Source organism: Cavia porcellus, unplaced genomic scaffold, assembly GCF_034190915.1.
Source record: "Cavia porcellus strain 051 isolate PalLab524CR breed Dunkin Hartley unplaced genomic scaffold, mCavPor4.1 scaffold_32, whole genome shotgun sequence".
NCBI lineage: Eukaryota > Metazoa > Chordata > Mammalia > Rodentia > Caviidae > Cavia > Cavia porcellus.
In genome coordinates, this window is record NW_026947515.1 from 17,132,570 (window position 1) to 17,155,305 (window position 22,736).

General features: G+C 42.8%; 1 protein-coding gene across 4 annotated transcripts in view; it reads right to left on the reverse strand.

Moving 5' to 3' along the window:
- The window catches only part of Map3k3 (mitogen-activated protein kinase kinase kinase 3), an 82,342-nt gene that overhangs the window by 3,935 nt on the left and 55,671 nt on the right, over nucleotides 1-22,736 (reverse strand). For 3 of the 4 annotated variants that reach the window (XM_063242619.1, XM_005001970.4, XM_063242621.1), the window contains 9 exons: nucleotides 12,159-12,292; nucleotides 8,212-8,285; nucleotides 5,972-6,039; nucleotides 5,692-5,784; nucleotides 5,058-5,249; nucleotides 4,369-4,517; nucleotides 3,663-3,794; nucleotides 3,045-3,174; nucleotides 2,497-2,674 (listed from right to left, as the gene is read on the reverse strand). In XM_063242619.1, coding sequence (XP_063098689.1) covers nucleotides 2,497-2,674; nucleotides 3,045-3,174; nucleotides 3,663-3,794; nucleotides 4,369-4,517; nucleotides 5,058-5,249; nucleotides 5,692-5,784; nucleotides 5,972-6,039; nucleotides 8,212-8,285; nucleotides 12,159-12,292 — 1,150 coding nt within the window. The remainder of the gene's footprint in view (nucleotides 1-2,496; nucleotides 2,675-3,044; nucleotides 3,175-3,662; nucleotides 3,795-4,368; nucleotides 4,518-5,057; nucleotides 5,250-5,691; nucleotides 5,785-5,971; nucleotides 6,040-8,211; nucleotides 8,286-12,158; nucleotides 12,293-22,736) is intronic. The other variant, XM_063242620.1, reaches the window with a different exon arrangement.

Below are 22,736 nucleotides of genomic sequence, written 5' to 3' on the forward strand. Positions count from 1 at the left end.
CATACAGACCTCCAACTAGCCATAGCCAAATTAAATCTACACCCAGACATATAAGATGATCCCAGAAATTCAGCACAAATGCAGAATATTAGAAGCAGATTACCTGTAAAGGGAAACTCATCAGAATCACGACTTCTTAACACAAACCATCACATAAAGAATAGCTTGGGGGGCTGGAGGTTTAGCTCAGCGGCATAAGCGCCTGCCTTGTAAGCAGGCAGTCGTGAGTTCGATCCCCGGTACGGATAAAAAGGAAAAAGGAAAAAGACAAAAAAAAAAAAAAAAAAAAAAAAAAAAGGCTTAGAGTGAAGTATTCTGTCTTGAAAGAAAGGAACTTCCAACCTAGACTGATGTACCCTGAAAAACTACCTTTCAAAGTTAATGGAAAAAAGATACTTCCATGATAAAGAACAGCTGAAGGAATTCATGACCACCAAACTAACTCTACAAAGAGTACCAAAGGATCTGCTAGAGTTAAAGATGACCGCAGTTCCAGGAACTGCAGCAGAGTGGGATCACAGAGCGGGCCAGGCAACTGAAGTGGAGCGGAAAAGTAGGGAACCAAGAGCAGGAAAAAAGCATGGCAAAGAGGAGCCAGTGCATGTTGGCTGTAACCACTAATGTAGACAGCCTTATTCACCAATAAAAAGGAACACAGGCAGAATGGATCGAGAAACAAGATCTACAAAGTGTGGCATACAAGAAACACATTAACTCAAAAGGAAATTCATAGACTGAAAGTCAAAAGAGAGAAAACAATGCCTCATGCAAAGGGACTCAAAAAAAGCAGGGGTAGCTTGCCTATCAACCACAGAGTGTACAAGGATACAGCTCCAAGAGCACAGCTCAGTAGTAGAGTGACTAAATCATGGGTAAGGCCTGAGGTTCCATTCCTAGGATGGAGTGTGAGTGTGTGTGAGTGTGTGTGTGTGTGTGTGTGTGTGTGTGTGTGTGTGTGTGTGTGTTGGGAAGCTCCAAGACAATTGTACAATGGACCCTTGACTTAGGAACTCAACTCATTCCTGAGGGCTGGTTGTAACTTGAGTTGTCAGTGGAAGGCTCAGGCTCCTCTACACAGCCTTCCAAGTTTCTCTCCTGTATACAGGCAGAGTTCAGTGTCTTTTGAGAGACACTGGCCCAGGATTTCTCAGTTAACCCAGTACAAGAAAGGAGGTTGTAATGTTTTACAACTCTTTAAGGGTTAAATCTGTATGTGAGACCATCTGGAAACATAAGCAGCTGGGATTCGGATCATAAGCCAAGCCTTTGATTGTAAGTTAAAACTAAAATTCTGGTCATAATCCAAGTTGTTCATATGTCAGTTTGGTTACAACTTGAGGGTCCACTGTATTCATTTCCTATTACTACTGTAACAAATTTCTACAAACTTAGTGGCGTGACTACAACAGTTCTGGTGGTCAGCAGTCTAAAATCAATCTCACTGAGCTAACATTAAGGCATCAGCAAGAATGGTTCCTTCTGGAAGCTCTAAGTTTCCCTCCCCTCCCCTGGCCTGATCTCATGCTGAGGATGGAACCTAGGTCCTTGCACATGATAAGCACGTGATCTAGCACTAAAGTCTTCCGGCCCTGCCTGAACTTCTTGGGTCATGGGTCTTCTCCTTGCCTCGCTCCAGCCTTCTGCTTCCATTGTCACATCTCCCACTGCCTGTGCTCATCTCCTGTCTTTCTTGCCCCCCGAGTTTTTCTGTTTTTTGCGATTTTTTTTTTGGTGCTGGGGATTGAACCCAAGAGCTTTTCCACTGAGCTACACCCCAGTTCTCCTACTTTTTTAAAAAATAGGGTATTTGTAATTATAATGGGCCCACTTAGACAGTCCAGAATAACCTGTCCATCTCTATGTCATTAGTCACAGCTGCAAAGAATCTGACTGCCACACAGTACAAGGTAACATTTATAGGTTCCAGGTTACATGGACATCTTTGAGGGGACCACTACTCAGCGTGCCTAATAACTTGCAAAGGAGAGAAGTTCTCACAACTTCTAAATCCTTGCTGAAGGAGGAGATAAGTTAGGCAGAGCAAATGAAGCCATCTGAGTACTTTAAGTATGCTCTTGTTTAGAGACAGAGCTAAGCCTTCAGAGTGGGTCCTACTTCTTTTTTATTTTTGAGACAGGGTCTCATTGTGTAGCTCAGGCTGGCCTCAAACTCACAGCAATCCTTCTGCCTCAGCCTCCCAAATGCTGGGATTACAGGTGTGCGCCAGTATGGATCCTACTTCTTAAAGGAATTTAGCAAACATGAGATTATTTTTCACGGCTAAATTCCTAGCACCAACAGTTTTGCTATTTGAGGTTAAATGCACCATAGTTGTCACATGTCACTGCTTGAACCACCACCCCTACCTAGGCTCTGGGTGCACTGGCTAGCACAACCCAGGTTCTCAGTCTCCCCTGCTATATTCAGGTGATTTCCAGTTTGCAGCTACTATACCCAAGGCAAGAGGATGGGATCCCGGCATGTCCTAATGCTCACCACACATCTGCCTTCCTTCCATAGCCCTCGCCGCTGATCACCTCAGGGCTCATCCAGTAGGGTGTGCCGGTGACTGAGCGCATGCCTGTTCCAGACATGCAGATGGTCTGCAGGCGTTTGCTGGCTCCGAAGTCCCCCAGTTTCACATTTCCAGCAGAGTCTCGGAGGATGTTGGCCCCTAAGACATCAAAGGGCAGAGAAAATCACCTGAGACACTTTCATTTTCTACTATTCTCCCTCCAGGCACCAAGAGCTAATGGAAGGGCACAGGCCACCACTGAAATGGACAGAAGCTGCATATGACACAGTCCAATGAAAGGAACCCTCACATCCACAACACCTAAGTGATCATCTCCTTGGTCAACATTTGCACAGCACTACAGGGTATTTCTCCAAATTGCTCAACCCATCTTACACCAACCCCCAAATGGGAAGGACTCGGAGCTGATTCCAGAAAGCTCAGAATGGTTGACTGGCCCATCTAGTCACTGCATAGTAACATCCTGGAACCCAAGTCTTGAGGACTCACACAACCTGCCCCTACTCACCCTTGATGTCCCGGTGAACAATCATGTTGCTGTGCAGATAAGACATGCCCTCCAGGATCTGCCGGGTGTACTTGCGGGTCACACTCTCCGTCAGAGCTCCATAGGCCTTCAACTGGTCTTTCACTGAGCCCTACCAGCCACAAGGAGTCAGAGGGAGTCCTCTCAGAGGACGGCTATGGGAAGGAGCAAGGCTATTTCCAGCCCCTAGCACTGCAGGAAAGCAGAGATTCAACCAAGTCCCATTTGTGATGTGGAAGACACTTTTCTAGAAGCTGTAGGACAGCTTAGAAAAAAGCATGAAACAATCTTTCCTTCAAGCAATGTAGGGCACACGTCTAGGAGAAAGTGCCTCTATTCCAGGTGAATGCTGTGCTTACGGGACAGAGAATAGCCATCCCACGGTAGGTTTAGGCTGGCCTGGGACAGTGTTCACCTCATACCCTCACTGCAGCCACAGGGCCCTCCTGACTCCAAATCCTGCCATCACCTCACCCGGCTCCTCTGTACTCTGAAGCCTCAAGGGGTCAGCCCAAGCTCGAGGGGGATCATCCTCCCAGCCCTCAGTCCCAAGTCAGGCCCTCTTTTGTACAGTCTTACATGCATTCAAGGAGCACATACCCCTGGCATATACTCCATGAAGATGGTCAGAGTCTTCTCGGCACGGTCCCTCAGGCAGCCATAGTACTGCACTATACGCTCATGCTGCAGGTTCTTCAGCAACTGGATCTCACACTCCAGGGCACTCACCTCCTACAGAGGGGCCAGTGGTCACCTGGGAACTTAGCCTGGGGTCAGTTCTGCTCACCTTAATCTACATCTCACAAGGGTCTGCCTTGAGAACTTCAGTTGAACAAAAGGGGGACTTCTCAACTGTCTGCTCCTCAACCACAACGCTGGGTAACCCTCAGGCATGGCATTCCTAGGCCCTGAGGGAGGCTGACAGTGAGAACAAGGCTTGTAGGGCTTAGTTGAGGTAACCATCAAGGATAGTTTACTCAAGGTAAGATATAGGCCACATATTCCTTCTTTAGAATTAGACCAAACAAGTGAGCCCCATGGCTCCTCCTGGGGCTGAAAGCTGGAGAGAGGTGCTATTTTGGAGAGTTGAGGCAGAGTATACTGGTTATCACCTCTCAGTTTGGGTTACTGGGGCCTTTGGTATGGACTCAGTTTCTCAGTTTCTCTTGCTTCATGTATAGCAAAGGAGCCTGGGAGAAGAATGATGGGGAGGCAAGTTGTAGCACCTTGAGCAATTCACCCTTGAATAAGAGGTATTTTCATTGGAATGGGAGAAAAGGAGGTCGGGGCATGGAGAAGGTGGTACCTTGCTTGTCTCAGGACTGTCCGGGTCAAACTGGACCTGCTTGGAAGCAAGTTCACGTCCTGTGTCCACATCATAGCACAAATAGACCCTGCCAAAGGCACCCTGGCCCAGGAGTTTCCCCCGGCGCCAATTGATGGGGGCACTAGGAGCTACAGGAAAAATAGCAGAAACTGTATTACGATACACACACTCATTAGAGACCCTTCTCATTCTCCAGATGCTGGATCATGGGGCCTCTGGCTCAGGCTCCACCCACACCTAGCACCATCTATTCTCACAGTACAGCCTCTCTACCCCACCTGGAGCAGGCTCAGTACCCTGGTCAATGGGACCTTAAGGTCAGAAGCTTGGGAAGCAGAGGACAGCTAACGCAGTGGTAAAGTGCTCTTCTGCATTCATCAAATACTTTTACCTCCAAAGCTCCAAAATAACATGGCAGAAATCAAGCGCATGCTTTTCAGTTTGAACATGGAAAAACTACAGACCAGACAGAAGTCTATAGCAGTAGAATCAAGCATAAGGTCCAAGATATGCTTTCCTCTCCAAGGTTCTCTCAGTGTGGAGAGAATGGGTCAGAAGAGCAGACTGCTGAGCCTAAGCTCCCCAGAGGCCTGGCTGTCCTCCTGCCCCTGCAATTCATCTGAGCACCCTTAGCAGTCTCTTCCGTGCCAGGGACACTCCTCACTCACACTTGGTCGGCACATTCCTCTCCTGAACAGAAAGAGTGTTCTCGCTGTCTGCACTTCGCAGGCGCCCCCGGGGGTCCAGGTATTGTACAGCCAGACCCATGTTCTCGCCATTTGTGCTTAGGGAGCGGCTGGAGGGAACCAGAGTGAACAGGTTGCCTTGATGACGTCGTATTCGGGGAAATGTTCTTCTGCCTGGAGTGGGGCAAGAGCCAGAGCAGAGCAAGTCAGACCTCTGGCCGTAAGACTGAATGTACAAACCAGCTAGAAGTGACAATAATACTAGCTCTGTCTATTCTACCTGCCCTCCCACCCGACTTATGCCAGAGGGGATGCTGTCCTTTATAGCCAAGTCAAGTCAAATCTGTAGTATTTCTGCAGCTGCTACTGAAGGATTTGAAGGGCTGGTACCCTAGAGCACACCATGGAACAAAAGACAGAGTGGTAGCATGTTAGTCTACAACTACAATTCCCCATCGGATTAGTTTCCTGTCCCACTTGCCTCAAGTCTAAGTTTTTCAGGAATAAAGGGAAATGCACGGCCTGGAACTCCCCATTCCTTTATAAATCTTCCACAAAAATGTAAGCATGATTATCTCAAGGCAGCCAGCAGGGGGCAGCATGGAGACACACTCACCATCATTGTAGTCTTTATGGTGCACAGACACGTGGTAGCGCCGGGGATAGGTTCCTCCTTTTACCCCTTTGTCATAGAGCTGGGTTTCTCTATCTGAGTGAGACAGGGGAATCACTGGCTTCTGGGCGGTTCTGTGGGTAAGCCACTTAAGCCCCAGGTCACCTGAGAGCCTACAGCAGCAGGCCCAGGAGAATTTCCATAGTTCAGGCTTTCCAACCCAGCACCATCCCTGGCCCCACCCAGACATCCCTTAGTGCCCACTCAGCCTCCTGGAGCTCACCGGAGTACTCCTGCCTGTTGTCTGGGAAGCTCTGGGCTCGCGACATTCGTGACTTCCGGAAGGATGGACTACAGAAAACAAAAAAGAATCATAAAAATACACCTCAGTGTGCTTCCAGAGCAGCCTAGAGGGCAGAAAAAGGCAGAGCACCCAGATGATTTGTGTCCCTTATTAAGTGTATCCACACCCAGATGTGTGGGAAGCAGAAGAGGAGGAAAGCGACCCTTTCTGGGCCTGGTCTCTCTCTCTTCCCTTCCTTTCACTAGTCAGAAGCCCTGACTTGACAGGACTCCGGTGGTAAGCACATCTATCCTACTGAACTCTCCTTTAGCTGAGCATCTTTTTCTCTTCATAACCTTTATCCCCACCTTTGTAACAGGTGAAGGACTGCAAGAAAATTCCTGGCCCAGGCAGTGACAAAGATCGTAGCTTACAAACTTTCAGGTTACTGCTTTCAGATTTACTTTAGTCAGCTTCTTCTCATTTAATCCTCATAACTCTGAGGAAGGAAATATAAACATGGTAACAGGTGCCGATTACTGAACATCTGCTGTGCCGACACCCTATAGGTCAGGTGTGAGCACTCTTATTTACTCGCCCAATGATACAGGCAGGAAGCAACATAGCGGGGCTTCAACCCAAAGTCCATGTTCCTGCTGCAGTATATGGCATCATCCTTTCACACGAATTATATCCACCTATTTCAGAGACAAGGAAACTGAGGAACTCAAGAGTTAAGGGACTTGTCTGAAGCCACTCAAATATCTGCCCTTTTCCAGTTTCCAAAAAGGTAAGATGAGAGCTCAAGTCAGGCTGGACTTCAGATAAGTCTGTCTTTAGAAGAAAACAAAGCACTGCAGGGACAGGGGAAACACTCAAGAATAAGAAAACAGGCAAACTTAGCTGTCTTTCCCAGCATCCACCCGAATGGCCCTTGTCCTGACATGAAAGTGCCTTCTGAGAGCCACAGGTCAGAAACTCTCAAGACAGTGAGTGGGTGGTGTCCACTAGTGCCCATCTTTGAGAACTGTCCTCCCTCCTGCCCCAAAGTTTAGGAAAGAGCTCAAAGCTAGAGCCAGCCTGTTCTTGGCAAGAAGTTCTCAGCATGTGGCAAAAGCTCCTGGCCTTTTTCCTCCCCTGGCTGGTTGTAAGCAAGCCCAACAAGTAACTACGCCTCTATCATGTAATATGCAGAGGGAAGACAGCACTTATGAGAGTTATTAGGAAAGACACTACAAATCTGGCCACAGTCACAAGATTAGTACCCACATGAACAATTAGTTACGTAAATCAAAAAATAAAACCCCTTAAAAATCCCAAGCCTGCTCCCCTATCTCCTGACCACCCTAATCTTGCCCAGAGATAATCATAACAAGGCCAGGGCAGGGCACAGGAGCAGTGGTTATGAAGCCAGCACTATTTGGTTATGAAGCCAGCACTTGTTCCCTCACTGGGTGTTAAGAACAGGATTCATTATCAAGCAGATGGTGTGTGGTACGCTAGGCTGTCTAGATATTTTGTTTTCTTATTTTTATTTATTACTTATTATCTTTTTGAGACAAGGTCTCTCTATGCAGTTTTGGTTGGCCTTGGGCTCACTTTGTAGCCTAGGCTGGTCTTGAACTTTGAACAATCCTCCTGCTTCAGCCACCAGAGTGCTGGGATTATAGGAGTGCACCACCATGCCCAGCTGTTTTCTTGATTTTAGATCACTTTTTTATCTACCAGAAACACTTAGAAGAAAAAAATGAAAGTAAACCCAAAAATTCAATTTTTTCCCCAAACTTCAAAAGTCAAATAAGCAATGAGGAAAAAAAAAAAAAATGTAGCATACAGTATGTGGAAAGACAAAACATGTAAAACAGAACAACACAGAAAGCACTTAATAAATAAGTCACTTTATAAATTTTTTTTAATTTTGTTTTTGAGACAAGGTCTTGCTGTGCAGTCCAGGCCGGCCTCAAACTAATGGCAATCCTCTTGCCTCCTGAGTGCTGGGAGTTACAGGCACAGGCCACCACGCCCACTTGTATTTTGTTATGTTCATTTTATTATGCAAACAAAACACTGTCTGTGGTGTTTGTGAAATTAAGGAAAGGGTTTTCCTGGAAGCTTGATGTTTTAACCTTGGTCCTATGAATGGGATGAGTTCAGAGACACACACTCGATAACTACTTCCTCAACCCACTGGCTCCTAAAATACCTACACATTAACACCCAAACCACCCGCAGCCCCATACCTGTCTGCTGACCTGTCCAAGGACTGGCAGCTTCCTGACAAGGAATTTTCAGCACTGCTCAGGGGGTCCAGCATCTGCAAGGCAAGCCATAAAATAAAACCAGTCCCAAAACAAATTCCAGCCAGGAGACCCAGGCCCTATGACCTACTCAGGGCTAGCACATTGTCTCTATTGTTAAATATCAAAGTGCCCTTTCTTTCTCAGGTAGTGGGGAAAATGGTTAGTAAGATAGCATTCTCCACTGCAGTTTGAAAGGAAAGTTTCCAATGGGGAGAAAAACGCTTGGATGGCACGGCAAAGAGTTCTGCCAGGAGACCAAAGCAGAACTGCTTCTCTTGTTGGCGTTTTGTTGGCTCATCAACATCAGTGCCTGGCACTGGAGATGGTACTACCCTGTGGAGGCTTCCAGTGAATCTGGGTGGGACCTCAATGCTTCTGTTTACACTTGATAATTCATAATTTACAAAGACAAGTATTGCCTCATTTCACAGATGAATACTGCAGGCTGAGAAATGATAGGAGACCTATCAAAAGGCCAAAACTAGTTATTGCATAGCTGATATCAAAACAAAAATTTCCTAGTTCTTGGTTCTAATGCAGAGGTAAAAAATATCTACATAAATTATTTTTCTGGCCCTTGGTAATATGAAGCAACAAAAAGCCTTTGAAATAGTTTTTTTTCCCCAGTGAAGGTACTTTTCTTCATTTAATCTGTACATAGTGAGGCTGGAGTTAGGTCTTAAATTTTAGAGTACAGTCATCCCTCAGCATCCATAGGGACTGGCTCCACAATCTTTGCAGATATCAAAATCTGTGCATGCTGAAGTCTCTGTTATAAGATGGCGTATCATCCATGCACATCCTCCTATTACTTTATATCCAAATTACTTATAATACACAATACAATGTAAATGCTATAGTATTAGTTTAGGGAATGATAAGAAAAAAAGCCTGTACATATTCAGTGCAGACACAATTTTTTCCAAATATTTTCATTTTACAGCCGGTTGAATCCACAGACATGAAACCCACAGGCACAAAGGGCTAACTGTGTTAGTTATCTGAGCTCTGAAATTAAACATTATGCAATTTTTACCAAAATTATGAAAATTCAATAACATAAAATTTCATAAAGTTAGTTTCCAACTCAAATATCCCCACCCATAATATCAAATACTTCAGATCATACAGTCATATATGATTTTTAAAAATTTTCCCATCAGAGCAAATGAACTGCAAAGTAAAATTGCAAATCTTGTATACCATACAAGATTTCCCAAGATGGGTGAAACCAATATGGGAAATTACTTCCTATCCTTCAAATGCATATTGGGCAAAGTTAGACCAGGTAACAGAAAAGAGAAAATGAAAGAGAAGGATGGTTAAGTGTTATGCTGGAAGAAAAATACCAAAGGTTCAAAAGGCCTTGGGAAAAACTGCTGAGTCCAGTGAATGCTTTTGCAAAAAATGACCCTTGTTATGATAATGTCACAGAAGTTAAAGCAGAAGTGAAGGAAGTTACACTGTGCTAGCATAATTTCTACTAGAAAAAGTAAGCCAAAAATTAATATGAATTAAGTTTTGTTTATTCTAAAAGTTAGCAAATAATGCAATTATTACCTAAACCTGATCAGAGCAAAAATTAAAAAAAAAAAAAATCTTGGTTTCACTTTTCAAGAAAGTCTCAATTGAATACTGCATATAGTTGATTTATTTTGACAGGCCTGTTACTAGCAGGAATTCTCTTCTGCTAAAGAGGTGAGGGAATGGGGGAGGACCTTGGCTTTCACAGTTCTCAGCTTCCACCATTCTTGGTCTGTTTCTAAAAGTCAGTCCTCACTAAGAATCAAATCCAAGGCTAGGAAGGTAAAATAAAAAATGAACCGGCCACAGTACAGGATCATGGAGAAGGACAGAAACCAAAGGCAATTCACCTCATCTGTACTCGCTGGGATTTCAGAGCCTTAACCCTTAGAATAGTGGCTGTTCAGAAGTCCTATAATGAGAGACACTGAAAGGAACATCAGTCAAATGCCCAAAAAAATGACCCTGAAGCTAAAGCCACTTCAGGTCATGGTTCCAAATGTGAGTTTATCTGGAAGGCAGCAGTACAGATGAGAGAGTAAAGCATGCCAAGAGTTTCTCATAGTATATATGGTGGGAACAGTAAATAAAAAATTACAAGAATCAGTTGTTTTATAAAATCCCACATGAGGTGATGATGGCTTATTTGGTGGCTTTTTTACCCTTAAAAAGTTCTTCTTAAATTAAATTTAGAAATATACAATCAAATCAAATTCACTGAAATGATCAGAATGAGATCTCACACTTGCTGAATTCACTACCATTTTTTTCCCCCGTGACAGTCTTGCTATATAGTTCAGGCTGGCCTTGAAATCATTATGTAGCCCAGGCTGGCCTTGTGATAACCTTCCTGCTTCAGCCTCTAAGTGTAGGGATTACAGATTGATATCACAATACTGGACTCTAAACTGCTATTTTCATCAAGTAAACTACTAGTTAAAGAAAATCAGCCATTAGGCTGGGTGTGGTAGGTGCATGCACTCAGGAGGCTGAGGCAGGAGGGATTACTGTGAATCTCAGGCAAGCCTGGGCTACACAGTGAGTTCAAGGCCAGCCTGAACTACATGAGACCCTGTCTCAAAAACAAAAACAAAACGGGGGGAAAAAAAAGCCAGTCATTAGAGCCAGGTCTGGTGATATACACCTATAATCCCAGCACTCTGGAAGGCTAAAAGAAGAGGATGCAAATTCAAGGCCCAGCTGGGCAATTTAGAAATTTCTTTTCTCAAAAAAAACGGGGAGAGGTAGACATGTAGCTCAGCACAAAGACCCTAGGTTCAGTCACAGTAAAATACACACACACAGCCACTACAAAGGATGAGTACTGTGGTGGGACACATGGACCAGTGAGTCACAATGAGTCACCCTCCCCCTGAATGCAAGTAGCACCTATGACTTACTTCTAGGCAGTGGATTATGGGGAAGACAGGATGCTTACTCCATGATTCCACTGTCTTTGCAAACTGGACCAAGAAGCTTTCCTGTTGGCTTTGAATAAGCCTCTCCATCATGAGAGGTCTCATAGCAAAAAAAATGTAGGGGGTCGGGATTTAGCTCAGTGGCTCATCAAGCGCTTGCCTGGTAGGTGCAAGGTTATGAGTTTCATCCCTGGTACCAAACCAAACAAACGAACAAAAAAACAACAACAATCTACTGTGGGTGGCCTCTAGGACACATCTAGTGAAAAAACAGAAACCACAGCCCTACAATCATAAGGAACTGCATTCTGCCAACAACCATATGAGCTTGAAAGACAATTCAAACTCAAGAAAAGGAATGCAGTCCAGCTAGCACCTTGGTTGCAGACTCAGCTACATTGATGTCTAGACTACTGATCCAAGGAAACTAAATCATAAATTAAAGCACTATAAGAATATATTTGTGATAATTTGTTATCTACCAATAGATAATTAATAACAGCTGTCTATCATCATAGGTCAGTCTAACCAATTCCACAGTGTAATAAGGATATTGTTCACGCCCTACTTTTCATCAAGAAATACCAAAACTAAAATATAGCCAGTGAAACACACAATCTGTTAGTTTAGCACTGGTCATATGTAAAAACTTGCCAAAATGAAGAAAGACAGTTGTAAGGAAGAACATAAACAACATAAATTCTACAGGAAGACCAGTAAGGGACCTTAGAAGGGAAACTGTCAAGTGCTCACCCAACACCAAGGAGGCTAGGTAACTTGGATCCCATCTTTGCAGCAATTGATATTTGGCCCCTAGAAAGGAATAATCCGTATTTGGGCAGGCCTGGTACGTAGAAAAGTTACTGTTTGAAGTTCTAATTTCTCAAGGTGGCCATCATTTGGTCTGACCCAGACTGTGTGCACAATCTAGTCCCCCATACTCACACATTGCTCGCTGGTCTCTGGGATGAATTCCCCCTCACTGTTGATGCTGGTGTAGGATCCCTGTCGAGCGATGTGCTGCTGCCGCTCAGGCACATAGCCAGGGGGAGGTGAACTTCGACCAGGGTTCTGGGAGCCTAGAGCACAGAAACAAGGCTTTTAAAAACAAAGCCCAGGACAAGTGGCTCAAGAGGAGCAAGCATGGGGCCTGTTAGAGATACAGGGCCCTGGGCTAGGACGTAACTCTGATGAAGCATGTTTGAGCTGCCTGAGGCAAAGTCTCTTACTAATAGAGAGCAAACTCCAGAGATAGAGGAGGTACTAAAGCATATATGACCAAAATGTCAATACAAAACAGGACCAGAATATATCCTATGAAATCAATTTAAGCTGGCAATTATTAGACAACGTTATAACATTCTTACATGTAATTATTCCTTCATAATGTCATTCTTCTTTCTCCCTTTAGAGCATCAATACCATTTCCTCACATTTTACAGTTAGAGATCCCCCATATTCTTCGGGGATATGTTCTAAGATCCAGTGGGTGCCTGAGACTCCAAATAATATCAAACATGATATATAACTAAGTTTTTCCTATGCATATATATGGTTTTTTTTTTTAAATCAGTACCAGAGATCGAACTCACGACTGCCTGCTTGCAAGGCAGGTGCTTATGCTGCTGAGCTAAATCCCCAGCCCCGCATATATATGTTTGAAGGTTATAAATTAGGCATGGTAAGAGACTGACACCAACAAAATAGGACATTTATATCCTATTTTGTAATATCATGTAATAAAATTGTCAGCATTACGGCCTTGCAATTTGGGCTATTGTTAAGTAAAATAAGGGCTACTCCTATACTTCCTGATACTCTGGGCAATCATGTTGCCTTTTTTTTTTTTTTTTGTCTTTTTCATTTTTATCGGTACCAGGGATGGAACTCACGACCGCTTGCTTGCAAGGCAGGTGCTTATGACGCTGAGCTAAATTCCCAGCCCCCATGTTGCCTCCTTTTATTTTGAGAAAGGGTCCTACTAAGTCATCTAAATTGCCTTAGTTAAGCTTGAACCTTCATCCTTTCGCCTCTACTTCCCAGAGAGCAGAGACTACAGGTGTGTATCATCACATTCAGTTTATGCTGCATTTAAATTGTGCTTTTTACTTTTTGTTGGACATTCACAGTACTTACCTCATTTGACTTTCAACATGTCTGCAACTGAGGTGGCAATATCTTTGGAGTTTAACTTTGGAGATTTATTACTTAAATCTTTCAACAATCCTGAGACATGAGTATTTGCTTTACTTAACAGAGGAAGAAACAGACTCAAGGAGCCTTATATTTTTCAAAAAAATTTTTTTAGAGAACAAAATGTATACCTGTTTTACAGGTGAGAGGACACAAGGTCAATTCATCTGAATTGTCATACAAGTTTGTAAAATAGAACAGCTTATCATCCTAATATCACCAAATGACACAAATGTGAGCAGTAGTTTATAAACCATTAATCAATGATTTTGTTATAAGGAATTTTGAGTCTGAAAAATTACACCTCCCTACTCCTAGGACCAAAGTTTTCCTGTCTGAGCCTGCTACTTTTCTTGATCTGAGAAAGAAATAAAAATAAAGTCAGAAGTTGTAATATTTCCCCTTTTTAAGCACACCAAACAGACCACAAATCAATCAATCAAGGTATAACAGGGCCGGGGTGTAGCTTAATAGCAGAGTACTTGCCTAGCATGCACAAGGCCCTGAGTTCAATCCCCAGCTCAGGGAAGGAAGAAAAAAAGCTTTAACAATATGCATACCATATGTAGTTGTTTGAAACCTTAAATATAGAACTCTTATCCTAAGATCATTTCCTTCTCTGGGTGGTACAATTTATACCACCATGTAGAAAACCAAACATATAAGAGCTTTCCATTGCCTGGTCTTATTCTGTACTCTTCACACCTCCTCTATGGCCAGCAATTCCTAGACGTTGGAAACAGGAGAAGTGCCACCCCACAACAAAACAGGCTACTTTCCTCACTGGTCAGATTCTCCTAGGTAGTTTGGGATGTAGTACTAGGTTTTAAAATGGGATGGTGGGCAAGATGCTCTGTGGGAATGGTTAAGTAAAAAAGAAACAAGTTTGGTAGCTGAAATTTTGGGCAAGAACCTAACTCGGTATATTCTAGAAGACAGAAAGAGTCAACACTAACTCCTTTCCTGAAAGAATCCAGTTCCAGAAGGAAAATTTTGGAGGCACACTGTGCTCTGGAAGGAGAGGTGATACATGTTCTGCACAAGCTGCCAATGAGCCCAGCTGAGGCTTCACCTGGAGAACAGCATGAGCCTCGCCACAGCTGGGGCTCAACAACACTTCCCAGGAAGGTTCCTCCCACTATTCCAAGGGCCTCTCGAAGGAAGGACAATACTTAATAAAAATAAAGTTTGCAGCCAGTGATGTAGCTCAGCAGCACAAGTAACTGCCTGGAAAGTGCAAGGTCCTGAGTTTGATTCCTGGTACAAAAATAATAAAAATATTAATTAAATAAAGGCTGCAGAGAAATTTAAATTATTACTGTATTCTCAATGTCTTTCAAGAGAATGACTCCTTCAATCTCCCACATAAAAGTCAGCTTTTCAGAATACATGGCTCATTTAGTTGTGTAGAAGAGATTTGATGCATTTGTCACTAAAAACCCCTCAATTGCTTCTTGGAGGCATTAATCTAAAGGATATGTCTCAGGCAGAAAGGTGATGATGTGGAAACTTTAGTACTAGACTCCAGAGCAATGGTCAGAAAAAAACTGCTCTGCGATAAGACAGACTTCTTCTGGATTTCTTGTTTCAATACCTTACTCCTAGGGTAGAGGCTAAAAATTCTGAAGTAAAGCAGGACCTGAGTCTGTCTTTCACGTGATCTCAGATAACCTTCAAATAGAGTCTGCCCAGCCCTGATGAAACCTGAAACCGCTCTAATGTAAATTTAGGGATACTGTGCTATGAACTAACAAAGCAATGTAATCAGCCAGTGTGGGATTTTTTTCCCTTCACTGCTTTCTTCTCTTTCTTCCTTCTACCCACCCCTCTCTTTCAACAGTCATTTCTCATTTAACCTTTAAAACAACCCTGCAGTGGAGGTGCATGGTTATCATTCACATGTAGTAGAGGCCCAGAGTAGCTTAATGATGGGGCTGTGGCTAGAAAACAGCTTTTGTGACTCCCAGGGCAGGTCACCCATGGCAATTTTGAGACCAAAATTTATTTCCAATAAGGGCTGCTCAACACACTGACTGAAGGCAAAACTTGCTGAACTGTTTCCCTTGAGTGGTAAGAGGATGAGAGATGGAAAGAGGCCAGCTAGCATACAGATTTCTTGATAGTACAGGGAAAACACAGTGCTATGTCCAAAACCACGCAAATTCAGAGTGGTTTTGTCCATGGTTATTCATGAGGATGGTATTACAAACTGCCATCTGGCCAACAAAGGGCTCAGAGCAAAGACAAGATAGAGGAGAGGAGAAACTGGACCAAAGATAAGAAAATGACTCCACTTCCCAAATGGTCCAGATATTAAAATCCACGTATTTGCTCACTTCCTTTGCTACCATAACACAAAAGTTCAGTGTAACCATGAAAAAGGCTTTTCTTAAGCCTCCACATGACTAAAAACACACAGCACTATTAAAATAGTAGCTTACAAACTAGCTGACATCCTGAGTCCCACTTTTGGCTTTAGAAAACATTTTGGAAACCCAGAAATTCTTTGGCAATTCAATCCATTTGTTGATAACATTTTTCAGCAGTAGAAGCAAGACTAAAGAGATAAGCAAAAAGTATCTAGAAAAGCCTCACTTTGGAATTAGGTTCAAGTCAGGCTTTGAAAATTACTGGATGATTTAAACTTGGACCACTATTTCTTGACTTGCAAAAATCGAGAGAACCATCTCCCCCATACCTACTTTTGGTGGTACAGGTACACATCTATATGACACACTCAGTGGGAGGAATGGGGTAGAATCCCATTCATTTTGTTCATTTTCCATGGCAGATATGAGTTACACTCAGGATCCATTCCACCTGTCAAGTATCTCTTTCTGTACTTCAGAAGCTTAATTATCTAAAAGCTGTATTTCTAAGACTCTTTTCTGGGCCAGACACTCAGATGCACTTGTGTGAGATTTAGTTTCCTGTCATTCCTGCTGCCTCAGTCAGAGCTGTTGGCAGCCCTACATATCTACTATGGACCAGAGCTGAGGGATACTGGACTTCTGGATTGGGGACCTTCTAATTATGGAAGAGAGAGGAGCTCTGTGCTGTCTGTGAGCCTACAGCCTGCATCTTTCCCTCGCCCGATGGTTCTATACGTCAGAATGTGCACTACATCTTTTCTTCCTGAAATGATCTACAGTGAATTCTCATTTGTGCAAATGAACCCTGACCCACATGAGCTAAGGTGAAAAGAAATTATGCATTTTACCTAGAACAAGAAAAATGTTTCTTGAAAGGGACTGGGTGAAGAAAAAGAAAAATTCTCATTTATTGATGAAATCTGAGGCCAAATTGGTCCATCTAAACTAACCCCAGACAGAATGAACTGCCCCACCTAGTAGTGTCCAGAGTAAGACTGCCCTGGGGTTTGATATACTTGGCCCTGCTAACACCCATCCTTTCCCTTGCTAGCTGAACTCTCTCCTGATTTTGCAGGAGGGATGGGACTAGCTCACTGGAGGCCAGCACTACAGATACAGAAGGGCCTGAGGGAAAACAGCTAAGGTTTTCTGAGCTTTTATTTCCAGCCAGAGACTTTCACTTTTTCCAATCCACACTGTGGCCTACAAAGAGCCAGCCTTGTTATCTGATGGGCAATGAGCCAGGGGCTATTGTGCACAGGCCCACCGCCTGGAGCAGGAAAGGGAAGTCTCCCCAAACCAATGGCTATCAGAGGAAGCGAATGGAAAAACCAGGAGTTTGCAGAATTGCTCCAGGGTATTTTCAGTTTTTTTTTTTTCTTTTTTTTTAATCTTCATTTCAAGCATTTTGAGCCAACTAGCTACACAAGAAGCAGTCAAGAAAAAGTGAAACCAGGGATTGAACAGGACAGGATACTGGGAACTATAAGACTCTAATGGTCATGTATTTACCAGCAATGACAGGAGTGAGCCAGGTTGCACAAAGCTCTGCCATGCAAAGCACAGATCACTCCACAGGTGTCAGGAGGCAAGCACAGATAGAGGGATGTGAAACAGGTTCCCTAAGACACCCTTCCCTGGCATTCCAGCCTCATCTTGCTGCTTTAGCTTCAGCAGGCCATTTGTGTTAAAGGGGACCACCTCAGCACCAGCATCAACATCAGAGCACAGAAGCAGTCCTCTGATCAGGGAGGTCCACAGCTTCCCTTATTCTACACATAAGGAGAAGATCAGGGTTTATGCTGCCAGCTATCCAAACTCTTCCCAGGATATAGTATTCTCTGCTAGCCTCTTTAACCCAGAAAAGCAGAGTTAAGAGATAACTTTTCAATCTGGGATATGGCTGATTCTTTTACTCTATACTCTGACTTGAAGCTAAAAGGCTCTCAGATTCCAGCCTTGTCATAAGAGAACCTTCAGCAGGAAGCTGATACAGTCAGGAAGTTGCTTCTGTAGGCAGTTCTGGGTCAGTGTTAATGTGCAGGTCATTATAAGTACAAAGATGCATTTCTAAATCCTCTTCTCCCTTGGGAGATAGCTGAGTGGGAAAGATAATTAAATCTTTTTCTTCTTTATTAAGTTTATTGGTATATGTTGGGTACACATAATGATCAAATCTTTCTCTTTCTTGATAGAAAATTATAACCAGTATTTCCCAAAATACAATAGGCTGGGCTACGTGGAACAGTTCTGCTCAATGTTTTCATCGTACAAGATCTTGAGAACATCCTGCATTTCATTTCTCAAACTTTCCATTTTATTCTACTGTTCCTGGTTGGATCTAGTATTACAAGAATTTATAGCACAAAGGAGAAAAGAACCCTTTGAAAGTGGCCATTTTGTTTTCAAGTATACAGCCACCACCTCAAGTTCTGGTTTCTACCCTTTCACAACTGTCCCAAGACTGGAAGTTTGCAGAGCACACAATGCCCAACCTCGCTATGGCCCAGCTATAAGAAGTTCTCGCCCTTTCAACATTCTTTCCCTCTGCCTGAATTTTTCTTCCTCTTCTCTCTGAGGCAGAAGCTTCTCTCCTTCAAGGCCATTATAGCTTTCCAGCTGGCCTCTCTGATCGGCTACTGTAGGAGCCACCCCACTTACTGTCCTTCCACTTTTGCTCTTTCTCAGTTGTCTTTGTCTCTTCCTTTGCAAGCTGCTCAGATCTCTAGCCTAAAGATATCCTGACTTCAATCTCTGACCTCGTTTTCTTTCACTATCAAACTCCTTGAAAGTCTGCCTGTCTTCATTCATCTTGGATTCATCTACAGCTGTGCTGGGCTGTAGATGATACGGCAAGACAAGAGAAAGATGGTGTGAGAATAGAAGCAAAGGCCATAACAAGATGAACAGGGGCCAGAATGTGGTATGCATGAGCCCTTCAGTGAAAGCTCAATTACATGGCTTAGAGGCACCACCCCACTGAATGAAAGAATGGTGCTTAAGCTTGGTCTCAAAGGCAACAGAATTTCCATAGGCAAAAATAGGAAGAAGGACATTTTTTTCATAGGGAAATTCCATCCAAATGCCTGGCGATTTCTCCATAGGAAGTTAAGTCTTGTGAGTTTATCCATTACATAGGAAGGTTTTTTTGGTCTGCTTTTGTTGAGTATAAACTAGAGTAACAGACTGGCTTTAAAAAATGGATTTCATAATATATTATGAAATCCATTATGATGGGGAAAAAACAAAAGGTAAATATGATAGATGGCTTCAAATATTTGAAGAATTGCCATATGAAAGATTCTGAATTACTCAAGAAAGCAGTACTAGCTAGGTATGGTGGCACAAGCCTGTAATCCCAGCACTATGGCAAGCTGAGACAGGAGGATTATAAATTGGAACCCAGCCTGGCCAACTGAGCAAGTCCATGTAAACAGTAAGAAAGGGCTGGGGACATAGCTCACCACAAAGCACAGTACCACAGGAGAGGGAAGGGGAGGGGAAGGAAAAGGAGAGGGGAGCAGAGCAGTGTAGGGTACTTGCCTAGCACAAACAAATCTACGGGTATAACAAATTCCAAACAAGAGGGAGAAGAATAGACTAGAATTAACTGGCAGTCAGAAAATGCAGATTTTCAATTTACTCTAAGAACAAATTTTCAATAGAGATATCTAAAACCTAATTGGCATACCCTGAACTTCTCCATCTTTGCACATTTTTCAGTGGGAATGATCAGCAGATTAAGTGGGAATCCCCCATTCAGTGGGAATGATCTGCTAAACAGTCACAGGTATGTTAATGGTGAAAGGGAAAAAAGGCAAGAATGGAGTAGGCGGTTGAACTACTAAGCTTACTAACCAAGGACTTCTTCTTTGACTTCATTTCTACTGTTAGAACTTTTCAGCCTTATACTGTAACTGGCTCACAGCAAGCACTCAGACATTTGTGCATGGAAATGACAAGTGTTAAGTAAAATAAATCAGATAGAGAAGCTTGAAATGAGAAACCTGCAGTATAAATAATCTATAGAGCAAAATAAAAGATAGATGATAGAAAACAGGAAGACAGACTTTCTAGAGATGAAAAGGGGATCTGGGATGGGGTGGACTGTAGGAAGCAGAGGAGAGAAAGGGGAAATAAAAAGGATATAATATATACATGTGCACCGTTTTCCTACAATGAATATATTTATTATGTATCACAAACTAAACATATTAATAACAAAGATTAAGAAAAAGCAAACCACAACTTTGTGTATCCTCCTGTCCTTTCCCATCTCACTGGTAGGGCTCCCTGCCCATCCTCTGATTTCTTCTCCTTTCCTGCATCCCTTGGAGTCTCATCCTTTCTAACCAGCTGAAAGTGTGGCACTCCAAAGGCTCAGCTATAGGCCCTCTTCTTGTTTTGGCCATGGCTTTTTTTTAAACCAGGGATCGTTCACGACCTCGTACTTGCCAGGCATACACTTACGCCACTGAGCTAAATCTCCAGCCCCCTCTTCTTGTTTTCTTGTCAGCTTAGACATACTTCTTTGGGCCCATGAATTTCATCTTGATGATTTTCAACCTTTTTTTCCTAGTCCTGACTTTCTCCTCTCTGAGCTACAGACCTGCATACCTAACTGCTCATCTGCTATATCCTCTCAGCTGTCTGAGAGGCACACCAACATCCAAACATGGCTAAAAGATTAGGTCTTTCCCTTCCTAGCACCTGAGACCAGCATCTCTTTGAGTATCCTTGCCATAGTATGTCTCCTTCTCTCAACACCTGAAAATTCAACCCAGCAGCACAGCAATTCTTAAACCTTCTGGTTTAAGAGAATCCTTCTAACATTTTAGCTTTTATGTATGTGGGTTGAACTGTAAGTGCAGAAAGAATGCAACACCCTTCCCCACCCTTAACAAGTGTCACAGTGGATGACTCTATAAAAGATAGGTTAACAAAAGAAAAGCACAGCTATTTTATTTAATCAAAACTTTATGTGACATATGAGTCAAAATGAAGACACATTCTCCAAAGAGTTAAAGACACATGACAGTGATACATGCATATCCATATTTATAGCAGAACAACTAAAATCTTGGAAGTGGCCTACAGTCCTCAAAAAAGGAATGGATAAAGAAAATGTATCTACACACAATGTAGCACAACTCAGCCAATCAAGGATAAATTTGAATCAGGTAGGAAAAGGGACCTGGAGACCATAATGCTAAGTGAAATAAATCAGATACAGGAGGTTAAATATCACATGGTTTCTCTTATGAGAATATAGAGTAAAATAAAAGATTATAGGAAATAAAGAGAAACATCTTTTGCAGATGGATCTAGGATTAGAGGGAGAGGAGAAGGGAAAGTAAAAAGCTTTAAAATATGATATATGAAAAAAAATGATATATGTACCAACTTCCCATAATGAATGTATTGAATTATGTTTCATAAACATGTAATACTGCTGCTGCTGCTAATAATAATAATAATACTAGTAATAATAATAATAAACAGAATGAAGATACAAAGACTCAGGGAAAACGGTTCCTTTTTTGGATACAATGAAGAATGAACAATGATGCAGAAATGTGACTAGACAAAACCCAATGGTAACAGACTGAGAAGGAAAATCCAACAAGACCTGTTCAGACGCTTTTTGGCTTCTCTATGTGGCATTCCTTCCCCCTAGGTACAGGGCAACACCTCTCTGGAATGAGTTTCCTGATCTACTATCAGGTAAGGGAGGTGGCTCTTACAGAGAAACATGGGGAAGTTACAGAACTGTATGTGGGTTTTATGGCTGGTTTAGAGGATGAAGGGCTTTTATTTCCATGACTTGCCTTGGAGAAAAGAGAACAGTAGTTTCTACAGTCTTCTTTGGAGGGTAAAGGAGCACAGGATATAGGAGGTCAAAAGATCAGAGACTGTTTCCAATGCCCTTCCAATGTCCTTCAATTCAAAGTTTTCAGCATGTCAAAGCACTATGCTTTACAGGATCATCTTCATTTTGCTTTTGTGTCTTAAGTCAGGGTCTTGCAATGTAGTTCAGGCCTTGAATTCACTATGTAACCCAGGCTGGTCTTAAATTTCCAGCAATACTCCTGCCTCAGCCTCCATAATGTTAGGATTACATGGATGCCCCACCATACCAAACTTTGGAGTATTATTTCCTGAGCCCCAGCCAATCTACAGGGAATTAAAGCTCAAGAAAAAGAAATTACACCAGGCATAGTGGTACATGCCCATGATCCCAGTATTTGCATGGCTGAGGTAGAAAGATCTCTTCAAATTTGAGGTTAGGCTGGGGGGGGGCGCGTGCGTGTGTGCGCGCGCACGCACACACACACACACACACACACACACACACACACACACACACACACACACACTATATATATATATATATATTCTGCCAAAGAGCTACACCTCAGTCCAAGCTCAGAAATCTACCCTAATCCTACTGGGGTTCAACCCAGGTTCTAGGAAGCTATACCCGCAATCTTTTTTTATTTTTTATTTTGAGAGTCTTGCTTATTTGCCTAGGGTGTCTTTAGCCTCCAGAGTAGCTATAATTACAGGTATGCACCATGGCACCAGTTAAGATCAGGAAAAGCTTTTTGTAAAGCTTAGAAAATTTTAAAACATAATAATATATATGAGCATACAATTCCACTAGTCATCAGATAAGACATCACCTCAGGCACATAATCTCTAGAAAACTCCACTGTACACTTGTAAGAGAGTGAGTGTCAGATATTAGTATGATTATGAAAATAATTTCAACTTTACAGATACCCAAAAGGATCTTGGACTCCCCAGGACCCCCACACACTTTAAGAACCACTGAAAAGCTATTTTGTCAGTTTTACCCCTAGATGTCTCAAATCCCTCCAGCTCCTTCTTATCTTCACTACTTACTGTAAGCAGCCTAATCCAAGTTTCTGTTTTCTTTCACCTGAATCATTGCATT